At 38.0% G+C, this 20,042-nt stretch overlaps 2 protein-coding genes across 26 annotated transcripts; both read left to right on the top strand.

Moving 5' to 3' along the window:
- Positions 1–724: 724 nt before the first annotated feature.
- On the top strand, positions 725–8,434 carry LOC136351228 (pinoresinol reductase 1-like). 4 transcript variants are annotated; one of them, XM_066306418.1, is made up of 2 exons: positions 725–1,251; positions 1,444–3,699. In XM_066306418.1, exons 1-2 carry the CDS (start codon positions 916–918, stop codon positions 1,513–1,515), a joined length of 408 nt encoding a protein of 135 aa, XP_066162515.1. In that variant the 5' UTR covers positions 725–915; the 3' UTR covers positions 1,516–3,699. The 4 variants fall into 4 exon arrangements, with proteins under 4 accessions (XP_066162515.1, XP_066162517.1, XP_066162514.1 ...); XM_066306420.1 differs by lacking the exon at positions 1,444–3,699 and adding an exon at positions 3,703–3,826 and having other exon boundaries at positions 776–1,251; XM_066306417.1 differs by lacking the exon at positions 1,444–3,699 and adding an exon at positions 7,103–7,545 and having other exon boundaries at positions 784–1,251.
- On the top strand, positions 7,476–19,466 carry LOC9269561 (uncharacterized). Of its 22 annotated transcripts, none has more exons than XM_066306442.1 (18): positions 7,476–8,154; positions 8,248–8,497; positions 8,608–8,666; positions 9,140–9,234; positions 9,317–9,440; positions 9,993–10,077; positions 10,944–11,014; positions 11,121–11,218; positions 13,027–13,110; positions 13,238–13,311; positions 14,105–14,182; positions 14,275–14,441; positions 15,679–15,804; positions 16,077–16,158; positions 16,552–16,913; positions 17,152–17,236; positions 18,675–18,878; positions 19,135–19,466. In XM_066306442.1, the coding sequence occupies exons 8-13, from the start codon at positions 11,174–11,176 to the stop codon at positions 15,696–15,698; spliced, it is 468 nt and encodes a 155-aa protein (XP_066162539.1). In that variant the 5' UTR covers positions 7,476–8,154; positions 8,248–8,497; positions 8,608–8,666; positions 9,140–9,234; positions 9,317–9,440; positions 9,993–10,077; positions 10,944–11,014; positions 11,121–11,173; the 3' UTR covers positions 15,699–15,804; positions 16,077–16,158; positions 16,552–16,913; positions 17,152–17,236; positions 18,675–18,878; positions 19,135–19,466. The 22 variants fall into 22 exon arrangements, with proteins under 22 accessions (XP_066162539.1, XP_066162538.1, XP_066162535.1 ...); XM_066306441.1 differs by having other exon boundaries at positions 16,077–16,192; XM_066306438.1 differs by having other exon boundaries at positions 16,077–16,192; positions 17,038–17,236.
- Positions 19,467–20,042: the final 576 nt, after the last annotated feature.

Raw genomic sequence — 20,042 nt, 5'->3', positions numbered from 1 at the left:
TGCAGATGTGCTATGGTTGCTATTGGGCCCGCTATCCGGCTAATACCCGAATAGCTTAGCAGGTATTATCCGTATGTTTTATCACATCCTCTTTATCCATTGGGTATCATCTTTTCTAACCCGATCACTTATGCATTGAAAAAATACCCAGATTCGACTCGCATATATATCTGAATATATATACCCCTAAGTATCTATTTTTTTTATCCCGAATTAATATGGACGGGCGTGTGGGAGGAAAATACCCATCATGTTTTAGCTCCTACTTGTGAATTGTGATTGTAACTTGACATTAGAATAGGGTGATTCTTAAGCGTGTATAGTAGAAATACTATAATGGTGTATTTGTTGAGTTGTGATCCAAATTCATTTGCACTTAATAAAGGCTAGCTTCTGCCGTAGTGGAGCGGACGCCCGTCGCAGGGAGGCTTGGGCCGGAGCGTACGGATCGTCATCCCTTTTAGGGTTCCACCATATATATACCTCTTGTAAACCGCCGTGCGGCATTGTAACCTCACCCCAGATATAGTAAAGATATTTTGCTGGCTGGCGTCCGTGGTTTTTTCTCTTCTGCTTTGGGAGGGTTTTCCACGTTAAATCTCGTGTCTTCTGTGATTGATCTATTGTTTTTTACGTTTGCTTGCTTATCGCATCCTAACAGTATTAGGGGGCAGTACTTTTATATGAACGCGGAGCTGAAACAAGCCGATCCAAACCAACAGATTCAAGCTTTGTTATTTACGTACCCCCAAACCTCTCTACCACAGTCAGATTGATAAATTATAATCGCTGACACAGTTGGTACGACAACAGGACCACACGCTAATACATATAGGCCGCAATCGGCAGTAAAGCTTTGTCGAGTCGACTGCACGGTAGCGTGGTCAGTTGTGGCACTCATCAGAGCTGGGAGCCATGGCCATGGAGAAGAGCCGGGTCCTCATCGTCGGCGGCAGCGGCTACATCGGCCGGCGGATCGTTGCGGCGAGCTTGGCGGAGGGCCACCCCACCTTCGTCCTGCTGCGGCCGGAGATCGGCCTCAACATCGACAAGCTCCAGATACTGCTGGCCTTCAAGGCGCAGGGCGCGCGGCTCCTCGAGGCGTCGCTCGACGACCACGATGGCCTCGTCGCCGCCGTCCGGCAGGTGGACGTCGTCGTCTCCGCCATGTCCGGCGTCCACCACCGCAGCCACAACATCTTGCTGCAGCTCAAGCTCGTCAAGGCCATCAAAGAAGCTGGAAATGTCAAGGTAATTTATTTTCTATCTGCTCAACAAATTAATACATAATTAATTAAAAGAACATGATTTGTCTGTGCCAATATACCCAACAAAAACAGAAATAACATGAGCTCCTCAATTCTCAGCCACTCATTTTTTTTATCTCAATCTCCCTCTCCCTCTCTTCCCTTTTCCATGGCCGCGGATGGTGAGCGATGGCAGCTTGGGAGGCAAGGCCCCTCTCCGTCTCCCTCTCTTCTCCCACTCTCTCCTCTTCCCCTCTTCCATGACTAGACGATGAGCACAAGCAGGCGTCGGAGGTGACGTTGCAGCGGTGGGATGAGGTCGAGGTCACAGTGGAGCCTGTGACCTGGGGATGGCTAGATTTATCTCTGTGGCGCACGAGTGAAGGAGGTAGTTGTGGAAGGGGGAGGTCTGGCGCTGATGTTGAGCCAGTGTTGGAGAACATGATGTTGATCTGGTGTTATGTGATTTTTTTTGTCTTGAGCTCGAGAACTAGGTAGCGGCCATCCTTGATCTTCTTTTCTCACGATCAAGAAGACTAGCATGCTCAAGGACGACATCGTCGCTTCACTGTCGGGAGCGCACAAGGGAGGAGCATCAGAATAGTGGATGTGTGCGTTGTGAATTTTTAGTGTTTCAGTCCTTAAAATCATTTGTTTCATCTACTGATTTGACTGTGTTTCACTGTTTTTCAAGAATTGAAACATTTTTTCATTAACTGGAGCTTTATGGTGACCGGGCACCAAGTTTTAAATTGAGTATATACTTAATTCAATTGAGTATGAATTTTTTAAAAAATATATAGGTATAAACATTAACTTATTTACTAACTAGTTCAAACAAATTTGAACTGAATTTGAACATCTTTTTGTTAGATTTTGATTCTAGCTATATACTCCCTCCGTCCCCTAATATAAGGGATTTTGACGTTTTGCTTGCACTGTTTGACCATTTGTCTTATTCAAAAAATTTTGGAATTATTATTTTTTGGGACTTACTTTATTATCCAAAGTGCTTTAAGCATAACTTTTCGTTTTTTATATTTGCACAAATTTTTTTGAATAAAACGAGTGGTCAAACAATGCAACCAAAATATCAAAATCCTTTATATTATGGGACAGAGGGAGTAGCATCCAAATATATAATTAGTTAGGTATGTAATAATTGAATATAAAATAAAGTTGAATTTGAGATGTTTTGTCGCTAAGTATAGGTATGAATCAAATTTTTATGTCTAGATATATACTCACAATTTGAAAATTTTTAAAATTTTTGAGTGGATTTGTGTATTTTATATATATACCTGATAGTGGATCATCCAATATTAACCGGATTGAAAAAACAAAATGATTAATAAATAGATGATGTAACAATTCATGCATGCATGCAACTCGTAAATTAGTCCGCCTGTTGCATGCAAAGTAGTTAGATATGCAGAACGATTTTTGTTCTTCATAATATTCGGTATGTACCAGAACCAACGTTGAAAGAGCATATGCCTTTCCTTTTTCAGTATACGGCACATACTGTGTTTTTTTGTATGACTTAGTATGTGCTACGTATTAGATTTTTTGGTTGTTGAACTATATGCGTTTTTTTTTAATATCCAGTAGCAGTATATACTTTTTTTTTTATAATTGTGTTTTTGTTGGGGACTTGATATGATGATCCAAAAGTATCAGTACATCCTATAAGATGCAGAAGGTATCATATATTGAGATGAGAATATCTAGAATAGAAAAATATTTGAATGAGCCGCGGTTCTAATCTAGATATAAACGAAAGCATATACTACTAGTTCAGTATATACCACTTAAGATTACCAGGTAGGTACTGAACGATACATCCCTAAAATTCAAGGTGCATGTGCACATTGTAGCATGCAATCCATGAGACATGTAATTATTTTAAGGATCCAGTATAGTAGTATATATTTTCAGTTAGTACTAGAATATACCTTTTTGCTTAGTAGTATAGCAGTAGTATATCCTTTTTTTTATTTAATAGCAGTATATACTTATTTTTAGTTAGGAGTAGTATATACTTATTTTTCAGTCAATAGCAGTATATACTTATTTTTCAATTAGGAGTGGTATATACTTATATTCAGTCAATAGCAGTATATATTTTTTTAGATAGTAGTACATACTGAATTTTAGCTAGTACTACATACTTATCTTATCTTTTTTAGTTAGTAGTATATACTGATTTTTCGTTAGTAGTACATACTTATTTTTTAAGTTAGTAGATAGTATATGTACTCATTTTAATTAGTTCGTACAAGTATCTACTGTCTTTTTCAATTAGTAGCAGTATATACTTACTTTTACATAATATACATACTTTCTCTGTTTCACAATGTAAGTTATTTTAGCATTTTTCACATTCATATTGTCTAGATTCATTAACATCAACATGAATATGGGAAATGTTAGAATGACTTACATTATGAAACAGAGGGAGTAACATATAACAGCTGCTACATGCAAGTATGATGATTCAAGTATCAGTATGTTCTCAAAGATACGAGAAGGCAACATGTACATTTCCAACAGAAGAACTAGTCGTCATTGACATTAGTAAAAACAGAATTTCCATGAAAGATGTGTAGTAATTTAGGCTAACATTGAAACATTATACGCTGATTAAAAAGAACGTACAATCCTAATTACAGTTTCTAAACAAAGACCCTTCCCTAATATTCACCATTTACTGATGCCGCCGGATTGCTTTCTTTGGGTCGGCATGAACAGCCACCGGCCAGCCGTCAGACCACAGGCAACATCTATACATAGAAAAACAGAGCTCAACCATTATATACGTGTCGCTTCTACAAGGAGTTAGGGAGCTTCATCATTCCACAGACTAAAGAATATACAGAATTATGAAAAAAAAATGCAGCAGACCACTCATAGGGATCATAAGAAATATACAAGAGAATCATCGATCTGCATCAAAGGCAATTAATTAAGATGGGACGGTGTGATTAAGAAAGGTGATTACACAATGAATCAAGAATTAAGAACGGTAAAAAACACTGTTACATGCATGGGTTCCTGAATAGCCGGCGGAGAAACCAAATCTGAAGACGCCGTGGGATGTGGGAACGGTGGATCCCCTGGAGTTGGACTCAACTCCACCGAGTGGATTTCACCTAATCTGGACCGTTTGTCTTTTTCTAGGGTCATGATTAAGCCAGGGTGGTTCTTATTCTGTAGTACCTTACTCGTTTGTTACACTATCCCGAATTGTTAACAAGAACCGCGCGTCGAGCTCGAGCACACATCAGGACATCGATCAAGAATTCAGGGCCAATTACAAAACGGAGAAGACACGGTTGAGCTGAGATCACCTTGCAGTGGTAGTGGAGCACAGGAGCGGCAAATAATGGTGGTGGCTGAGATCACTAGCAGAACATGAGCAAGCGCTCGGCGGTGTGGTGCCGATGTGTCTATTTGGTTGACAAGTGGTTCAGCCGCCGGCTGGAATGGACGACCGGCAAAGTTACTGCATTTTTGGACATGCAGTTCACTGGAGCAACACCGCCGTGACGCGTACGTGTATGCATGACAGTGCACGAACATGATTATCACGGTAGCGATGCCACTGGTGTCGGTCATCACTGCGATTTAAACTGATTATAAGGGTTGTTAATTAGAAAAGATGATCTCAGCCATAGAAGTAAAAGAATGGCTCAGATTAGGTGAAATCCACCCGGTGGATTTGCCTGCAACTCCAGGTGATCCAGACCCGAGAAGGGTGGGATGGGCGATGGCACCCACAACCGAGATAAATTTGTTGTCCCTGCCGATGGATCGCCCTATACCACCAAATCATTAATGGCTCCAGGCATCCGGCCGGCCGCCGCCATCGTCGAATCACCAATTTATTATGCTGCCGCCTCCGAGTAGGATGAAAACGGATCGGAAACTAGCTTTATCATATTCGTTTTCATATTCTTTTTGATCGGAATCGGAATCGAAAACTCGGATACGGAAATAAAATCGAATATTATCGAATACAGATACGGAGCGAATACGAGACGGAACGAATACGGTAGCGAATATTTACCGGTATATAAAAAACCCCTCAAATTGAGTTTCTTGATCAAGGAAGAGATATCGCTTATTATTTTAGTTCAACATCTCCAACATTTATATCGTCAATTTTATAGACGGTCTCACAACCGTATGTGAAAATCGATTTTCATGGCTGTTCCTCTAAGAGATCCATATGCAAATATGATTATCGTTTTCTATTCCCAAGACCTTTTACTTGATATATAACTTACTATTGTATAAATTGGAGATTTTATTTATTTTACTTTAAAACTTGTATTCTTTGTATTATACTTTAAATGCTTTTAAATACAAATGTTATAAACTAAAAAGTGGTAGATCCCGTTGAGCTCTACAACTTTGGTATGGAACACATCTCCATTAGATGTCGTTGAATTGTAGATCTGAGATTTTGTAAAAATTAATATGGTATATTATAATGAATATTTAGACCCATAAATGACCTAAAATAATAAAATAGTCAATAATAAAGTTGTAAATATCATCGAGCTCTACAATGTTAATATAAAGTTTGTCTTCGTCTGATTCCGTATAAAAAAGTTATATATATATATACGTGTTTTTTATATAATTTACTCAATGTCTGCGGATATCCGAAAAAATTCCGGATAGTTTCCGACCGTTTTCGGATTCCGACGGATAGTACCCTTACTGTATTCATTTTCGTTTCCAAGAAAAAATATCTGAATTCGTTTCCGAATCCGAGAATTTCCGGATAATTCCGACTGAAACTATCCGAATCCGAAAAATGATCCGGACGGACGGAAACTATCCAAACCAGTTTCATCCCTACCTCTGAGCCGCCAGTAAATCGCGCTAGATCCGTAAATTGGGTGGGGAGAACGAGTTGTTGCCATTTCTTGCTGGGAATCAGGGATATATATCGGTTTCTTGCTGAATTTCACCGATTAGTCTTGGAAAAATTAACGATTACTGAATATTTTTTCGTGAAAAAAAATCAAAACGGGTTCGGTGGATGGATCCGATAATTGGCTCGATGCCTCGATCGTCGCCTGCTACAGATGGACGATGGATGCAACCGGGAGTACGTACACCTGGGAGACATGGTGCCCAGGCTCCAAGGTATAAAACACACAAATTCTCTCAAATTTTTAAAAATTTACAAATTGTAAGTAGATATCAGGTATATGAATTTGATTCATACAAATACCTAACAACAAAACAACTCAAACTCAACTTTGTTTCACAATTCATTATTACATACCTAACAAATTATATGTTTGGATGTTATATACCTAGAATCAAAATCTAACAAAAAAAAAAGTTCAAACTCCTTGTTAGTAAAGAAGTTAATGTTCATATCTAAACATTTAAAAAAAATTCATACTCATTCAAATTGGGTATATACTCAATTTGAATCTTGGATCCCATACTCCATGTAGCACAAGTTAATTTACCTTTTCCCCCATATATATATATATAAAAGAGAAAAAAAATGTTTAGTCACTACTAAATTACGATTTTTTATAATAATGTTCCTCCATGTTTCTATTACCGTTAATTAGGATAATAGTACGAATAGATAACCCATCGATCAAAATAGATAATAGATCATATTGATTTCTACTTTTATAGTATAGAGCACCATAGTGGGCTCAATTACATTTTCAATGAGCAGTACAATAAGATTATTTTTTACCTAAATAACTACTCTGTTTGTTTTTTCTTAATGTTTAAACTAAAAAATGTCAGACATTAAAGGATAAGGATAATATCAGATTGCCATATATTTACTGTGAATACTTCTCTGCGAGCAGCGTTTCCTGCCGTCAGAATTCGGCATGGATCCATCGAGGATGGGGAATGCTCTTGAACCTGGGAGGGTTACATTAGAAACTATTAAGAGCGGCGGGCTGGGCGGCCGCTCGCGCGTGCCACGTCGGATAGCTACAGTGCGCGGGTGGAAGTTTTTCGAAAAAGTCCTTCTATTTTTTGTAATTATATATATGTCCTTATAAACAGTACTTGAAGGGGAAAAATCGCGGAAAGGGACTGCTCTGTAAAATAAGGAAAGAATAGGGTTTTTCTTCAAAAATGACGCCCACTAATCTAACCCCCCAGACCTTATCCGCCGCCGCCCGCACCCTCTCCCTCTGCCCGCTCCCTCTCCCTCTCTTCCGCCGCCGCCTTGGCCACCCCTCGCGCCGCCGTCCCCGCCTCCGCCTCACACCGCGGCCCCTCGCCACCGTCCCTGCGTCGCGCTCCCACCTCCGTCTCCGCCCCTCGCCGCCGCCCCGCCTCTTCCTCGCGCCGCCACCGCCGCCGCCTCCGCCTCGCACAGCCGCCATCCCCGCCTCCGCCTCCTGCCGCCGGCGTAAGAATCCAGCCTCGATGTGGTCGGGGGACGGGGATCTGACTTCCCCCGTGCACCGGGCGGTGCCGCAGCCTCCGTCCCCCGACCACATGGAAGGGGCGGCCTCGGGTGGAGCTGGTGTCGTTGCCGCGACCTCATTGGCTAAAGGCCGGTTGTCCGTCGATCTAGAGGAGGGAGAGGTGACAGCAGCAGTAAAGAGTGGGAAGGGGCTGTCAACGGCAGTATGGGGGAGAAGCGTTGGAGCCCGCTTCCCCTACTCTCACAGGGGCCGCCGCTGTCGAACCTGTGTTACCTGGGGGCGGAGTTCAGGTTCCAGCGGGTGGAGCTCGGGGCGGAGATGATGACCGACGGTGAGGCAGTTCGATGAGCGCCATATCTGCTCTTCTACAAGGGCCCCAAGGTCTGTTCGTCCCAGGTCGATGCTAAGGAATCTGACCACCTATGTTGCTTTCTTGCCGCTGCCATCAAGACACCAAGTCGAGCTTCAAGAAGGGCGTGAGTGTTTTCCCCTTTTTTCCTGAGATAAGCTGATTAGTTGCTTTCATGTCATATTACTGAGCTTGTTGAAGTTCTTTTTTTTCTATTTAGATTTTTGTATAGTGCAAACTGCTTGGTGGTGTGTCACTGAGGTTCCTACAGACGTACTGGATGGATGCAGATGTGGTAACAGCCTTCGAGCTAAGCCGGGCCATCGACGATGGAGTGCTGCAGCCTTTGCCCTTTGGTTCGCTGACATGCTGTTCCTTCTATGTGAGGTTGCCAGTACCACGGACTCGCCGTCAGCACTGTGCAACGTCATCCTTCTGCGCTAGACTGACTCCACCCTCTGCTGAGTGAGGTGATGCTAATCACTCATTGCCCTACAAGTGTTTGTTGAAATGCATGCTCTGTGTTGTGACTTGTGCAGTTGTGCTAATGATGGATTTTTCCTGGTGACGATTGATGCAGATCGCGTGCTTTTTCCACTCGCTACAAGTCCGAGCAGCCAAGCACTTATCGCAAGAATGGTCCGTGTCTTAAAACTTTCCCAAACCGTGCATTTGTGTTGTGAGTTTGCAACTGTCTGCCTATCTGTATATACTACTACTTGAATGCACTGAAAACTTCCTCCTGTATTTTTTTTTTGTTATTTACTCTACAACTGGTGGGATATCTTATATGTCATGTTGAAATGTAACCTTTTAAAGCAAAATTGCATTTGGTCGAAATGATGCTAGATGGTATGTTATTTGGATTACAGTGTGAATCAAATTAGGAGGTTGAAGCTAAGTGGTTTTGTTCAAGTTAAAGTTTTTCTATAAAATAATCTACCAAAAAGATATATATTTGATTTGCAGATATGCATTGAAAATTACACATTTGCTTGGCAGTTATACTGTTAGTCCTTATGAATTGTTTAGTTATTTAAGATGAAAGGGAAAATCATTTTATATCACAAATTTGGATTACAGACCTGTTTTCTGTTGTTTGATCCCTCCAGGAAAACCAGCTGCCATTCAATATGGCACTGGTTCAGTTGATGGGTTTTTCAACGAGGATAGTGTTACAGTAGGTGATCTGGTTGTGAAAGATCAGGTATGCACTATATATCTCAGTCACTGACTATCTCTGATCATATACTCCAAAATATTTTAGCACTGTTGCTTCACCGCTTTAGGAATTGCTTCACCGCTTTAGGAATTCATTGAAGTTATAAAGGAGCCAAGCCATATACTTTCATGGTTGCAAAATTCGATGACATTCTTGGTCTCGGATTTCAGAAAATAGCTATTGGAGATGAGGTACCTGTGTGTTAAGACAACATGATCTATAGTGCTATGATATATTGGTAGTCTGGTCCATTCATTGCAAGCTGCTCTTTTTCTTAAATTATTTGTGTACTTTTGGGCTTTTTGCTCAATAAGGGTCAATCCTCGCAAAATATAATCTAATTCATCTCACTCCTTTTTAACTCATTAGATTATCGCTATCACCTTCTATAGAGTTCCTTGCACAGAAACCTCTGTTCTGAAAAGCTGCAAATTATTTGTAGTTATGGTGTTTTTCTTATGCATTCCATATTGGCCAAGGCACCATTGGCTATGACCAAGTAGTCTGCTCATGTGCAAGATTTGTGGGGATCGGATATGTATCATTTCTCCCTACTATTGTTTCCTAATGCGCCCTGGTGTTGTTTCCTCATTTTATTTGTTCCATCTGACCGGGCATGTTGGTTGCTATCCAGTTTTCCCTTTAGTTGGATTCCAAAAATAATTGATATCCCTTCCCACCTTTTCTTTGTGATACCTGAGTCTTTTATTCAACTTGTGTATTTCACCATTGACCCTTTGCAGGTGAATATTTGGCTTTGATTGGTGAAAAATTAATGGAGCGGATATAATCGAACTTGGACTTGCTACGCATTGTCCCATCAGTGGTGTAAGATCCTTTTGATTGCACTATAGATTTTTCATTTTTGGTGGTTTAACGCAGTAGGCTGACACTCCTTTTAACTAACCTATTGATTATTTATTCTTGGCTTGGACAATATGGGGATATTGTGTGTCCGGATAAGAGTAGGCATTATTTGTAGGTAGGACATACAAGAAGTAAATATATTTATAATTTCTACTCTGTGAAGGTATTATTAAGTGTTTTAGCATGTCATAGGCAGAAGTTGCTGGAATGGTAGATAATCATGCCCTCTTTTAAACATAGCATCGGAATTAGAGTAGAATCAAGATGCTTTCCTTTCCTTTCTATTTCAGTGTAGTACCATTATTCTGAAGAAAGACACACAAGACTATCATGGAATAGATAATCCTATATTTATAAGGCGTGTAATTCTTAATTCTTTTAATCAAGCCGAGTGCTATTTTGCTGTGGCTCATGAATCTTTGCGTTATTTGTAAAGCTGTGGTTTATATATTCCTTTGGGAGCTTGATTCTCTTCGAAATTGACTCAATCACCTGTCATTGGTGGATTACCTGTCTTCATGCACCTTTTTGCCATACATGCAAATATGTAGTGTGTAGGCCTCAGGGATAAAAATGTATTTAACAATATGGTGTATATGCAAGCTTAGGCAAAATTTTTAGCTATGAACTTACTCCTTTAGCCTTCACCTAAAAATTGCTTACTATTATTTCCCTGGGGTTGTTCTCAATTTTCTCAACATTACTCATATTCTAGACGTGTTAGTTACAACAAATAATGTGATTGCTCAGCAGGAAGTTCAAGAATATCTGAATATTTGTTGGAAAATGGTTTCTTCAATCCTTAGAATACTCTTGCACTGTTTCAGGCTTTGGTTCGCATAATAAACTGAGAAAATATTATGGGAGTCTTCTCTTCATTGCTGCCCTAGGCAACAAGGTGTATGGATATGCCATCAACCAACTCAAGAATTGCACTGTAAAATGTCAAAAACAAAATGGAAAGTATTTGTGTTCTTATCAAGGTCTTTCTGTTGAGTTTTAAGGATCAGAGTGAAGATCTCTTGATGGTCCATTTGTGTTGGTTTGGATCAACAACATGCCATGTGCTGCTGATAGTATCATGGCGGTTCTTGGGGCCAAGGTAATTGAATTCTTTGCTCTTACAATTGTTTCTCCAATAATGTTTTGTCCATATAGTATACTTTGTATTTCAAACCTATCTTCTTGGTGGGGAAAAAGATCCATATTTCCACCTAGGAAATATAGTAAGCATGTTCATTTTCTGATGCCAAACCCGTGATTAGGACTAGCCATTAGCCATAAGTATTTACTGACCAAAATGTGGACAAAAGTCCTTTTCTATAGTTGTTGAATTTACACAGATCAAGAATAAGGATATTTCTACTTGGACATGTATACAACTTTAGTTGTAAAAACTTGGATGATGTTTAGCCATTTAACCCATGGGCTGATGTCAGGTTCATATTAGTTCTACCAATTACCTCTCATGATGTATGGTGCCATTGAGAATTTAAACATTTTTCAAATTTACATCTTTCTCTTTATGTTGTTATCAGCGGTGCATGACATGTGACATATTTATGCAAACTCACATCACAACATCTATGACTAATAATAGTGTAGACACTACAAATTTTGCTTTGTGTCTTCACAAATCATATATAGTCTAGGATAAAAACATTTACAGGAAGATGTCAAGTGTTTTGCTATTGTACCTAACAAAGATTTGTATTTATAGTTTTAGCTTCAACTAACCACTTGCACTTTTGGATAAATAAAGTGTTACAAAAATTAGGTAATTATATTCATAAAACATTGGCTACATGTTCATTGCACACTTTCATGCTTTATTTTGTTTGTTTGGAATTCCCGGGTCCTAAATATGCAATTTGTCAATGAAAGAAAAGCTTCAATGTTGAAAGATTTATATATTTTTTTTAGTTTTTATGATCAATTTTGTGAAGTGCGCTCACTTTTATTGAACTGAATTGTTATCATGTTTCAGCCATGCTTATCTTACTAAGTTTAAATATGTTGTAACTGTATTTTGGATCTCACAAACCCATTGAATTATCATTGATTGCCCTATCTGATGTGAGGGCATGCATGCCTTCATTTTAGAAGCATTTTCCTTTTTTTTCAATGCTGTAATTTAACCGGTTGCTTCTGACTGTTTGTGTTAAAATTTTCCAAAAATATGTCCCAAATCTTAGCAGTACAATGGTGCTTGCGTCAGATGGGAGTTTCCTAGCCAAACTAATAGACATGGAATCATTCGACCCTATCACACATTGTTTATTGAATTAATGGAGTCAACTGCAGTTAAAACAAGCATTAGTATGTTATGTTATATACATTAAGAAGCCTTTATTCCTTTTATGCTATCTAAGAAATGATAAATTGCGTTTTTTTGTATGCTGCCATATCTTAGCTGGACATGACACATGAAAGATTTATATCCATGGATGGAAGCAATTTTCTAGAGTTCTGAAAGGGAAAATGTTTTAGCTCCTTGGATTGAAGCAGTTCTTTTTATATCTTCAGTTAAATATTCGGTTATCTTCTTTTTTTGACATTTATTTTGCAATTTAAGGAATATACTTATGATTATTGACAAATCCAAATTTAGCTTAGGGTACACTGAGTATTGTGTTACGCGACAAATGAGGAAATTGGTGAAAAATTTGCTTGCTAAGGGTGCACTGGCTATTCTGAATATCTTAAAAATGATGTTTTTAAGAGATCGATGTACCTTTAAGTTATGTCATCAATCGAATTATATACAGGAGGCGCGCCATTGGTTTGTCCTTAAGATGACATATTGTTAATATCATATGAGGTACTCGAATATTTCTTTCTGGTAGAGAGATTCTGAATGGTGCAATATTTACTTGGTGTAAAATTTATTATATCATTATTCATTTATAGGTCATTATAGCATTTGGAAGAATGGGAACCATGTTTCGGTGTGATATGTATGACATCAAACCAAATTTTGTCTCAATAGGCAATGTGAGTTCAGGCTTCAGTAGTACCAGAGTGATTATTGATAAGTATGACAATTCTCTGCTCTCTTTTATTTGTTTGAGAAAAATGATAGAGGATAGTTATTTTTCTGCCTTTTTTTTTCTTTTATCAGCTACCGAGATGTCCACGTCAGAGTGGTACGAGCTCCAGATTAAGAAGAACAAGCTTTGTGACATGTTTGATGAGGTAGTTAGTAAAGTACTTTGATATAATCCAGTACTTAATTGTTTAACTGCATTATTTAACATTTCAGAAATTAAGAACCAAGTGTCAAAGAACAGATCATGCACTGTTCATGATTTTCCTTACACTTGACAACTGATAGATTTCGTTCTTTCATATATATCTTCTGTCGATGACAACTAATCATGATCAATGCTGGGCTGCAAAATATTTTCCTCATTGCTCATATGCTATGACTCAATTCTTTTTATTCACTTTTAGTCCTCATTTACAATATGTGTAATTTGTTGCTGTATAATACTATATATCTCCATCTGAAAACATTACAACTTTTGGGACAAAGGAGAGGGAGTTGACTCTATAATGTTTTGTCAAGATACATAGCCAGAAGTTGCTATATTTTGGGAGTAAAGGGAGCATAATGTATGCAAAATTGTTAGATGTTCCAAGCATGCTTTCTTAACCAACTAATTAGTGCACCGGTGGTGTAGGCGCCTTCCCAATGGTGCATGATTTAGTGAAAGCAAGGGATAACCACTTTGTTAGAGTCAATTTCGACTCGTGATTTGTCCTCTATAGTCGTCGTTTGGAACTACCCCATCTATACCAGAGATGCCTGTCCACCGTTATGACAGGTTAGTTGTAGCAACTGCACATTTGTTGTGATATTTCATTACTCATTTACTCTAGCAATCATGTCCAGGGTTTACAATTTTGATGAACCAAAGTTTGTAATATAGGAAAATTTAAGGTTAATGATTCTTTGAGTTGTGGTAAAATTTCTCCCCTTTTACAGGGACCTAAGCAAGAATAACTTCATGAGCTCACCAGCACCGGGTGATGGGTTTCCAATAGTAACATCCCTAACCACCTTGTGAGTTGTCTGATGACATAAAAACTGGATATCAAATGGACTTAGTAAGGTACATCACAATTAATGGTTCTGTTTATTTTGACAACTTACAGATTTATGAATAGAGATCAACTTACTGGAACAAACCATATTGAGTTCTCCGCAAATGGACCATTTAAATATCAAGTTGCTTATCAAAATCTAGGCCTCCTTGGTGATGATCGTGAGTGGTATTTTGCAATTGCTGATGTTGCATCGTGTGCACTTCCTTACCAACTTTGTGAGTAGTTTGTAACTCATCTCGTCTTTTCTGATATTGCAAATTCATTATTTCTATTTGAACACCATGCTTCTGCGATGGGTTAAATAGGATTTTGCCTTTGACATGTTTTAATTGATCCCAACCCACTGTAAGCAGCTCTTCAATGATTGTGGGATTTAACAAATATCATTTTTTCCCTATTCTATCTGTTGTTTGCGTGTCTCTTGTATTAGATGCATGTTTTTTAAATTATTTTATTGCTGCATTTTCAACTGCAAGACATTTTGGAGAAAAAAACTAACTGTCAGAAATAATTCTTTATGTGGAGAGAAACTTTATGTGGAGAAACTAAAAGCAACTAGGATGGAATTTCCTATTCTAATGGGAGGTTGACAGAAATGTGAATGCTCAACTTTGACTCATCATTATGTACTTGTTTTAAACAAATAATATTTTTATATATTCATTTTGTTGTTTATAATCCCTTATCTGTTTCAATGATCTCTGCTTTTTTATTGGTTAGGACAGCTTAATTTAGAGGATCTCATGGTGATTGCACTTTTCAGCGGTCAAAAGTAACATTAGAGTATATACTATGTATGTACTGTTAGTTGTTAGTACTAATTCAATACCTGATGGATTTGGGATGCTTGATTCATATGAGAAAATTAGGAGATAAGATCATATAGCGTGAAGACAAATAGTAGATACCGGTATGTTGTGAAGTATGATGTTGAATGAGCTAACGTCGAGGCAGTATGACTTGCATGAGCATGTATCTTTTCATGTTCTTTAGACGTAACTTATGACTTGCATGAGCATGTATCTTTTCATGTTCTTTAGATGTAACTTTCTACTGACTGCTCCTCTATATATTAGTTTGTTGCTTGCAACTCTTCGGGTGGAGGATATAGGACGCTGGTGCAATGACTGATGAACCAGTTGTGCATCAGCCTAGGTTGAAAGTAACCTAATGCTGGATTCTCTGGTTCAGATTTTGATAGCAATCGTCATACCCCTCCACCTTATCTTCATGTAACTTGATTCAATTAGTTTTATGAATGATTTGAGTCCATGTCCAATAAGCTCAGGCCTTCGGCATTTTTCACTTGCTGCTTGCTTGATTCTACATGTTTGACACAAGGAAATTTACTGTGGGAACTGAGGAAATGGATTACTCAATAAATATCATTTAAATTTTGTTTACTTATGGTGTAACTGGGAAGGCAATTCTAATTACTGCACTATCATCCAGGTCTTCCAGTTAAGATCTGAGAATGCATCTCTGCAAAAGTGCCTGGCTGAGATGACTCAGAAATATAAGCAGTCTACGATAGAAAATGGCAATCTTTGAGATGACGTGAACACTATGAGAAGAAAGGTATTTTTTGTTATTGTTGTTATGAGCATTTGACTACATCCAGCACTTATTTATTCCCATTGAAGGGCTATGAATTTGTTGATTATAGTCCTGAAGCTATCCACTTAAATAGTATTCTTTCAATAATTAAAATGCTTAAATAGTTTTGTTTTTCTGGTTCTTCTATATGTGGAACAGAAGAGATTAGTCGTGTATTTTTGTATTTTCTTGTTTTAGTTTTGTTGTTAAGAATAACACTGTTCTCGGCGTCTATGGTTTGCTGCCTATGGAAGAACTTTTATCTCTTGAGAAGAACAAAAACCTTCAGATGAGGAGTCCAAACAGGGCACAACCGCACATTCATACAAACCGTATGTGAGTATATGGACAACTCTATTTGATCTGCATGGTAAGGTGTTCTTTTTTTCAAAGCATTCAGTACAATGATGACTGTTGCTGCAAAGTAGGCCTATTGGTAGTCTAGAATTTTCAATCCTGTTTCCAACAACAGTACACAGGGAGATATTGAAAGGAACAACCTGAACCTATTGTTCTATCCCTTTGTATATAAGCTTATTCTGTCTCCAAAACATAACTTGCCTTCTGAATAATGTTTATTGAAATATATCTCTATTGGAGGTACAATTCAGACACTGATTTATATTATTGTTCTTTTCAAGAAGTATTTATATTATTGTAAGTTGTGGTTGTTGTTAAATCTCATGATTTCATATTGTTTACGTTGTCATGGAGCACTTTTGTGTTCAGGTGAATATAGCAGATTAAGGCGTGAGGACAGTAACTGGAATAGGACTTCAATTGTTCACAGAAATGCCTGCAAGCAGCACGCCCTTTTCCTCGGGTGTATCTGACGCAGCTTCTGTTGCTCTCATCGAAGACGACTAGGCAAACTGCAGCCTCCCAGATGAAGCAATTCCTGTGCCCAGTGCGGCAATGGCCTCAAGGTCGCCGTCGATGTGAGGCGCCACCAGCTTGGAGAGCCTGCAGAAGAGAGTCCATGGTGGAGATGTGACACATTCCGAGGCAGCATCAGCCTTGTCAATGCCTGAAGCTACTGCTCTGGAACCAGCTTTGTAGTGCTGCCAATATATGGCTTACTAAGGTTTTTGGTAATGGTCTAATGGAGTTTGTGGCATCAGGATGCATAGTTTACCTTCAGTTCTGTCATGCCCTTTTTTGTATTATCTAATCACTAATATGACATGGCACTAATAATCAACAAGTTATATACAGGAGGCGCGCCATTGGCGCGCCCCATCATCTAGTTTGATGAGAAGATGGAGACAAGGAGAGCAATTGAGAATGCAAACATCCCTCACACATATGTTTCTGCAAATTGCTTTGCAGCTAAATTCAGTCCTAACCTCTGTCAGATGAAAACTCACCTCCCTCCCAAAGAGAGTTGGTGTGTACGGGGATGGTAACGTCAAAGGTAAAAAAGTTAATTACTTAGCTATAAACTGTTGCTTCATTTCTTTAATTTTCAGGAGATGGTTGGGTCTTTTTCTCATGGAAAGTTAGATTTGTACCTTTTCTTCTCTTTTTACAAAGTTGATTTATCTTTGGATCGAAGCGTACGTCCATCTTTTTTTTTTCTCATTGTCAGTGGTCCCATTCGATCCAGATTCTGTGCTGCAAATAACCTGTTTTCAATTCTTCATTATTGGTATTTCCTTTTCATTTTCAGCCATTTTTAGTTGCACGTTTTGTTTCCACTTCGTAAAGTTCATTTCATCTACCGACTTTTCATTTAAAAATATTAATTTATTGATATTTTAATGTACAAATTTATTAGAGCAGGACAAGATTCCTAATGAACGTCTTTTGTTTCTCCATTATTTAATCCATTTATCATTTTTTCACTTATTAACTTTTTCTTGCTGTATGGGTGTGATATACTACCTCTATTTTATATTATAAGTCGCTTTAACTTTTTTCTAAGTGAACCTTTTTTTAAGCTCCGACCAGATTTATAAAAAACTATGGCAATATTTTCAATTTAAAAAAGGAAATTATAAAATATAATTAATTTATATTCAATGAAACTAATTTCAAGAAGTTTAGCATTAAAAAATTCAAAACGACTTACAATATGAAAACGAATGGAGTAGTTAACACTTGTTTGGTTTGGAGATGGGTTGGACTTATCCAAATTTGGGATGAGATGGTCGCAACCATCTGTTCGGCGAGATAAAATGAGATGGTTCTATTTTTTTAAGTGATGGTATATATGTCGACAAAGAGAAAAATAGGTCCTATTGTTCCACCAGTTTTTGAGAGACCAAGCCAATCCAAATTTTAGGGGAACATTTTCTTTCTTAATCCAATTTCACCTATCCCAAAACCAAACACCTAAAAAAAGTCATTCAAAAACCACGTGCTGGTAGTATAGCAACTTGGGTAGTGGCATGTGGATCCAATCAAACTAATATGTTTTAACAAAACAACCTATCCCTTGCTTAGATTAATCATGCGTGCATATCAACAAACAAAATCAATGGTAGTATTTTTTTTTACAAAACGTACAAAGTAGATAAGTTGTTGCACTAACATGATCATTTTTTAAGTTCCCATGATAAATTGCATTCACATGCCAAGTTCGTTTACCACGAGCGCAATGTACTCTATTGTAAATAATTATGTTTTTCATCTGTAGCTAGCTAGTGAAAATATCATGTCCTATTAAGATTTTTTTGGCATGATTTTCTGTGAAAAATAATAAAGCATTAATCACCATCCTTTTCACTACTCATTATTTGATGAAACCATAAGAACTAAGTTAGGGCTATTGAAAACCATTCTTTAGTAATATTACACTCAGTTTAGAATTTCAACTATACTAACCAATTAAGCTGCAATGTTATATGCAGTGTTTTTTGTGTATGAAGATGATGTGGGAACATATACAATCAAATCAATCGATGATCCCCGCACCTTGAACAAGACAATATACATAAGACCACAAGATAACTGCCTCACTTAGAACGAGTTGATCGCGATGTGGGAAAAACTCTCTGGAAAAAGTCTTACCAAATTCCATATACAGGGTGATGAATTTTTGGCTTCAATGAAAGGTAAAAATAAACTGTTTATCGATATATATATTTATTTAATCATAAACACCAAGACTTAATTTAAGTACTCTTGATGGTTGGAGTAGTACACCTGCAACTTCAGCACCACACCAATCATATTGTTTTCGGTTGATTACCAAATTGATAATGTACACTTTTGGCTATGCTCCTTTTTTAATATCATTACTCAAGAGGTTAAATTTCAAACAATGATTAACCTAACTTATCATTGATATGCAATTTTTTATGCAAGCAGATACGAATTTTGCTCATCAAGTGGGAGTAACACATTTCTACCACATTTTCTACGAAGGTTGCTTAACAAACTTCGACATTGGTGACTATGGAGCCGAAGCAACTCTGCTCTACCCAGATGTTCAGTACACCCGCATTAATGAATTCCTAAAACGCTATCTGTAACGGAGTATACAAAAATTTTATAAATATTTATGTTGGTTTACGGTTTGGCAGCTTGCTTCGCTAAGTCAAATTCTCTCTAGGTATGAGAATTCAATAACACCATGCTTGTTTGAATATATGGTATTTGTACTGTTCACAACCCAGCTCGAATATACTCTGTTTTACTAATTACTATCAAGTTGATCAGGTACGTGGAAAGTTCAAATGAGTTAATTATCATGTTCATGTTCAGACTTTTTTGCGAACATTATTGAATTTTCTCATAATTCTCTGATACGCAACTTCTACACTGCTATAGGGGGTACAAAGATACAATACGTGAATCGTGCAGACTGTGAAAATGGCATGAAATATTCACTCGAGTATATCTGTACAATTTGTTTAATTTTGAAATGTTTTTTCGTGTGTTGTGAACGGGGCCTGAAGTATGGTTACCCTTAGCTGTAGTCCATCTTTAATGTATAATCAAACTATTTCAGTACAATGTCAAACAAATAATGTAGAGAAAATCCCTTGTGTACCCATGAAAACTCACCTAATGCCTTCTATACCTTCGAATTTTACCCAATCCCCTGTGTACCCCTGAAATTTCGCTTTGATCCCTTCCATGCCCCTCCTGATAGGTTTCTGTTAGATATGTTACTCAAACCGTGTGTTGTATTGTCAGTATTTTTAGAAAATACCAAAATGCCCCTGCCAACCCTAACTAAAGTTTCAATCCCCTTTCCTTCTCCCGCATCCTCT

Source organism: Oryza sativa, chromosome 12 (assembly GCF_034140825.1).
Source record: "Oryza sativa Japonica Group chromosome 12, ASM3414082v1".
Taxonomy (NCBI): Eukaryota; Viridiplantae; Streptophyta; class Magnoliopsida; order Poales; family Poaceae; genus Oryza; species Oryza sativa.
The sequence above is the reverse complement of the archived record's forward strand: the minus strand, read 5'-3'. Positions and strand labels throughout refer to the sequence as shown.

What these genes read in the sequence shown, in the direction of transcription:
- LOC136351228 (XM_066306417.1), top strand. Translation starts at nt 916, where the DNA reads ATGGCCATGGAGAAGAGCCGGGTCCTCATCGTCGGCGGCAGCGGCTAC. An exon ending in AAGAAGCTGGAAATGTCAAG is followed by an intron (nt 1,252 to 7,102) that starts GTAATTTATTTT and finishes CTCTGCGAGCAG; the next exon opens with CGTTTCCTGCCGTCAGAATT.
- LOC9269561 (XM_066306422.1), top strand. Translation starts at nt 11,174, where the DNA reads ATGCCATGTGCTGCTGATAGTATCATGGCGGTTCTTGGGGCCAAG. An exon ending in GTAACATCCCTAACCACCTT is followed by an intron (nt 14,183 to 14,274) that starts GTGAGTTGTCTG and finishes GACAACTTACAG; the next exon opens with ATTTATGAATAGAGATCAAC. An exon ending in TGCACTTCCTTACCAACTTT is followed by an intron (nt 14,442 to 15,678) that starts GTGAGTAGTTTG and finishes ACTATCATCCAG; the next exon opens with GTCTTCCAGTTAAGATCTGA.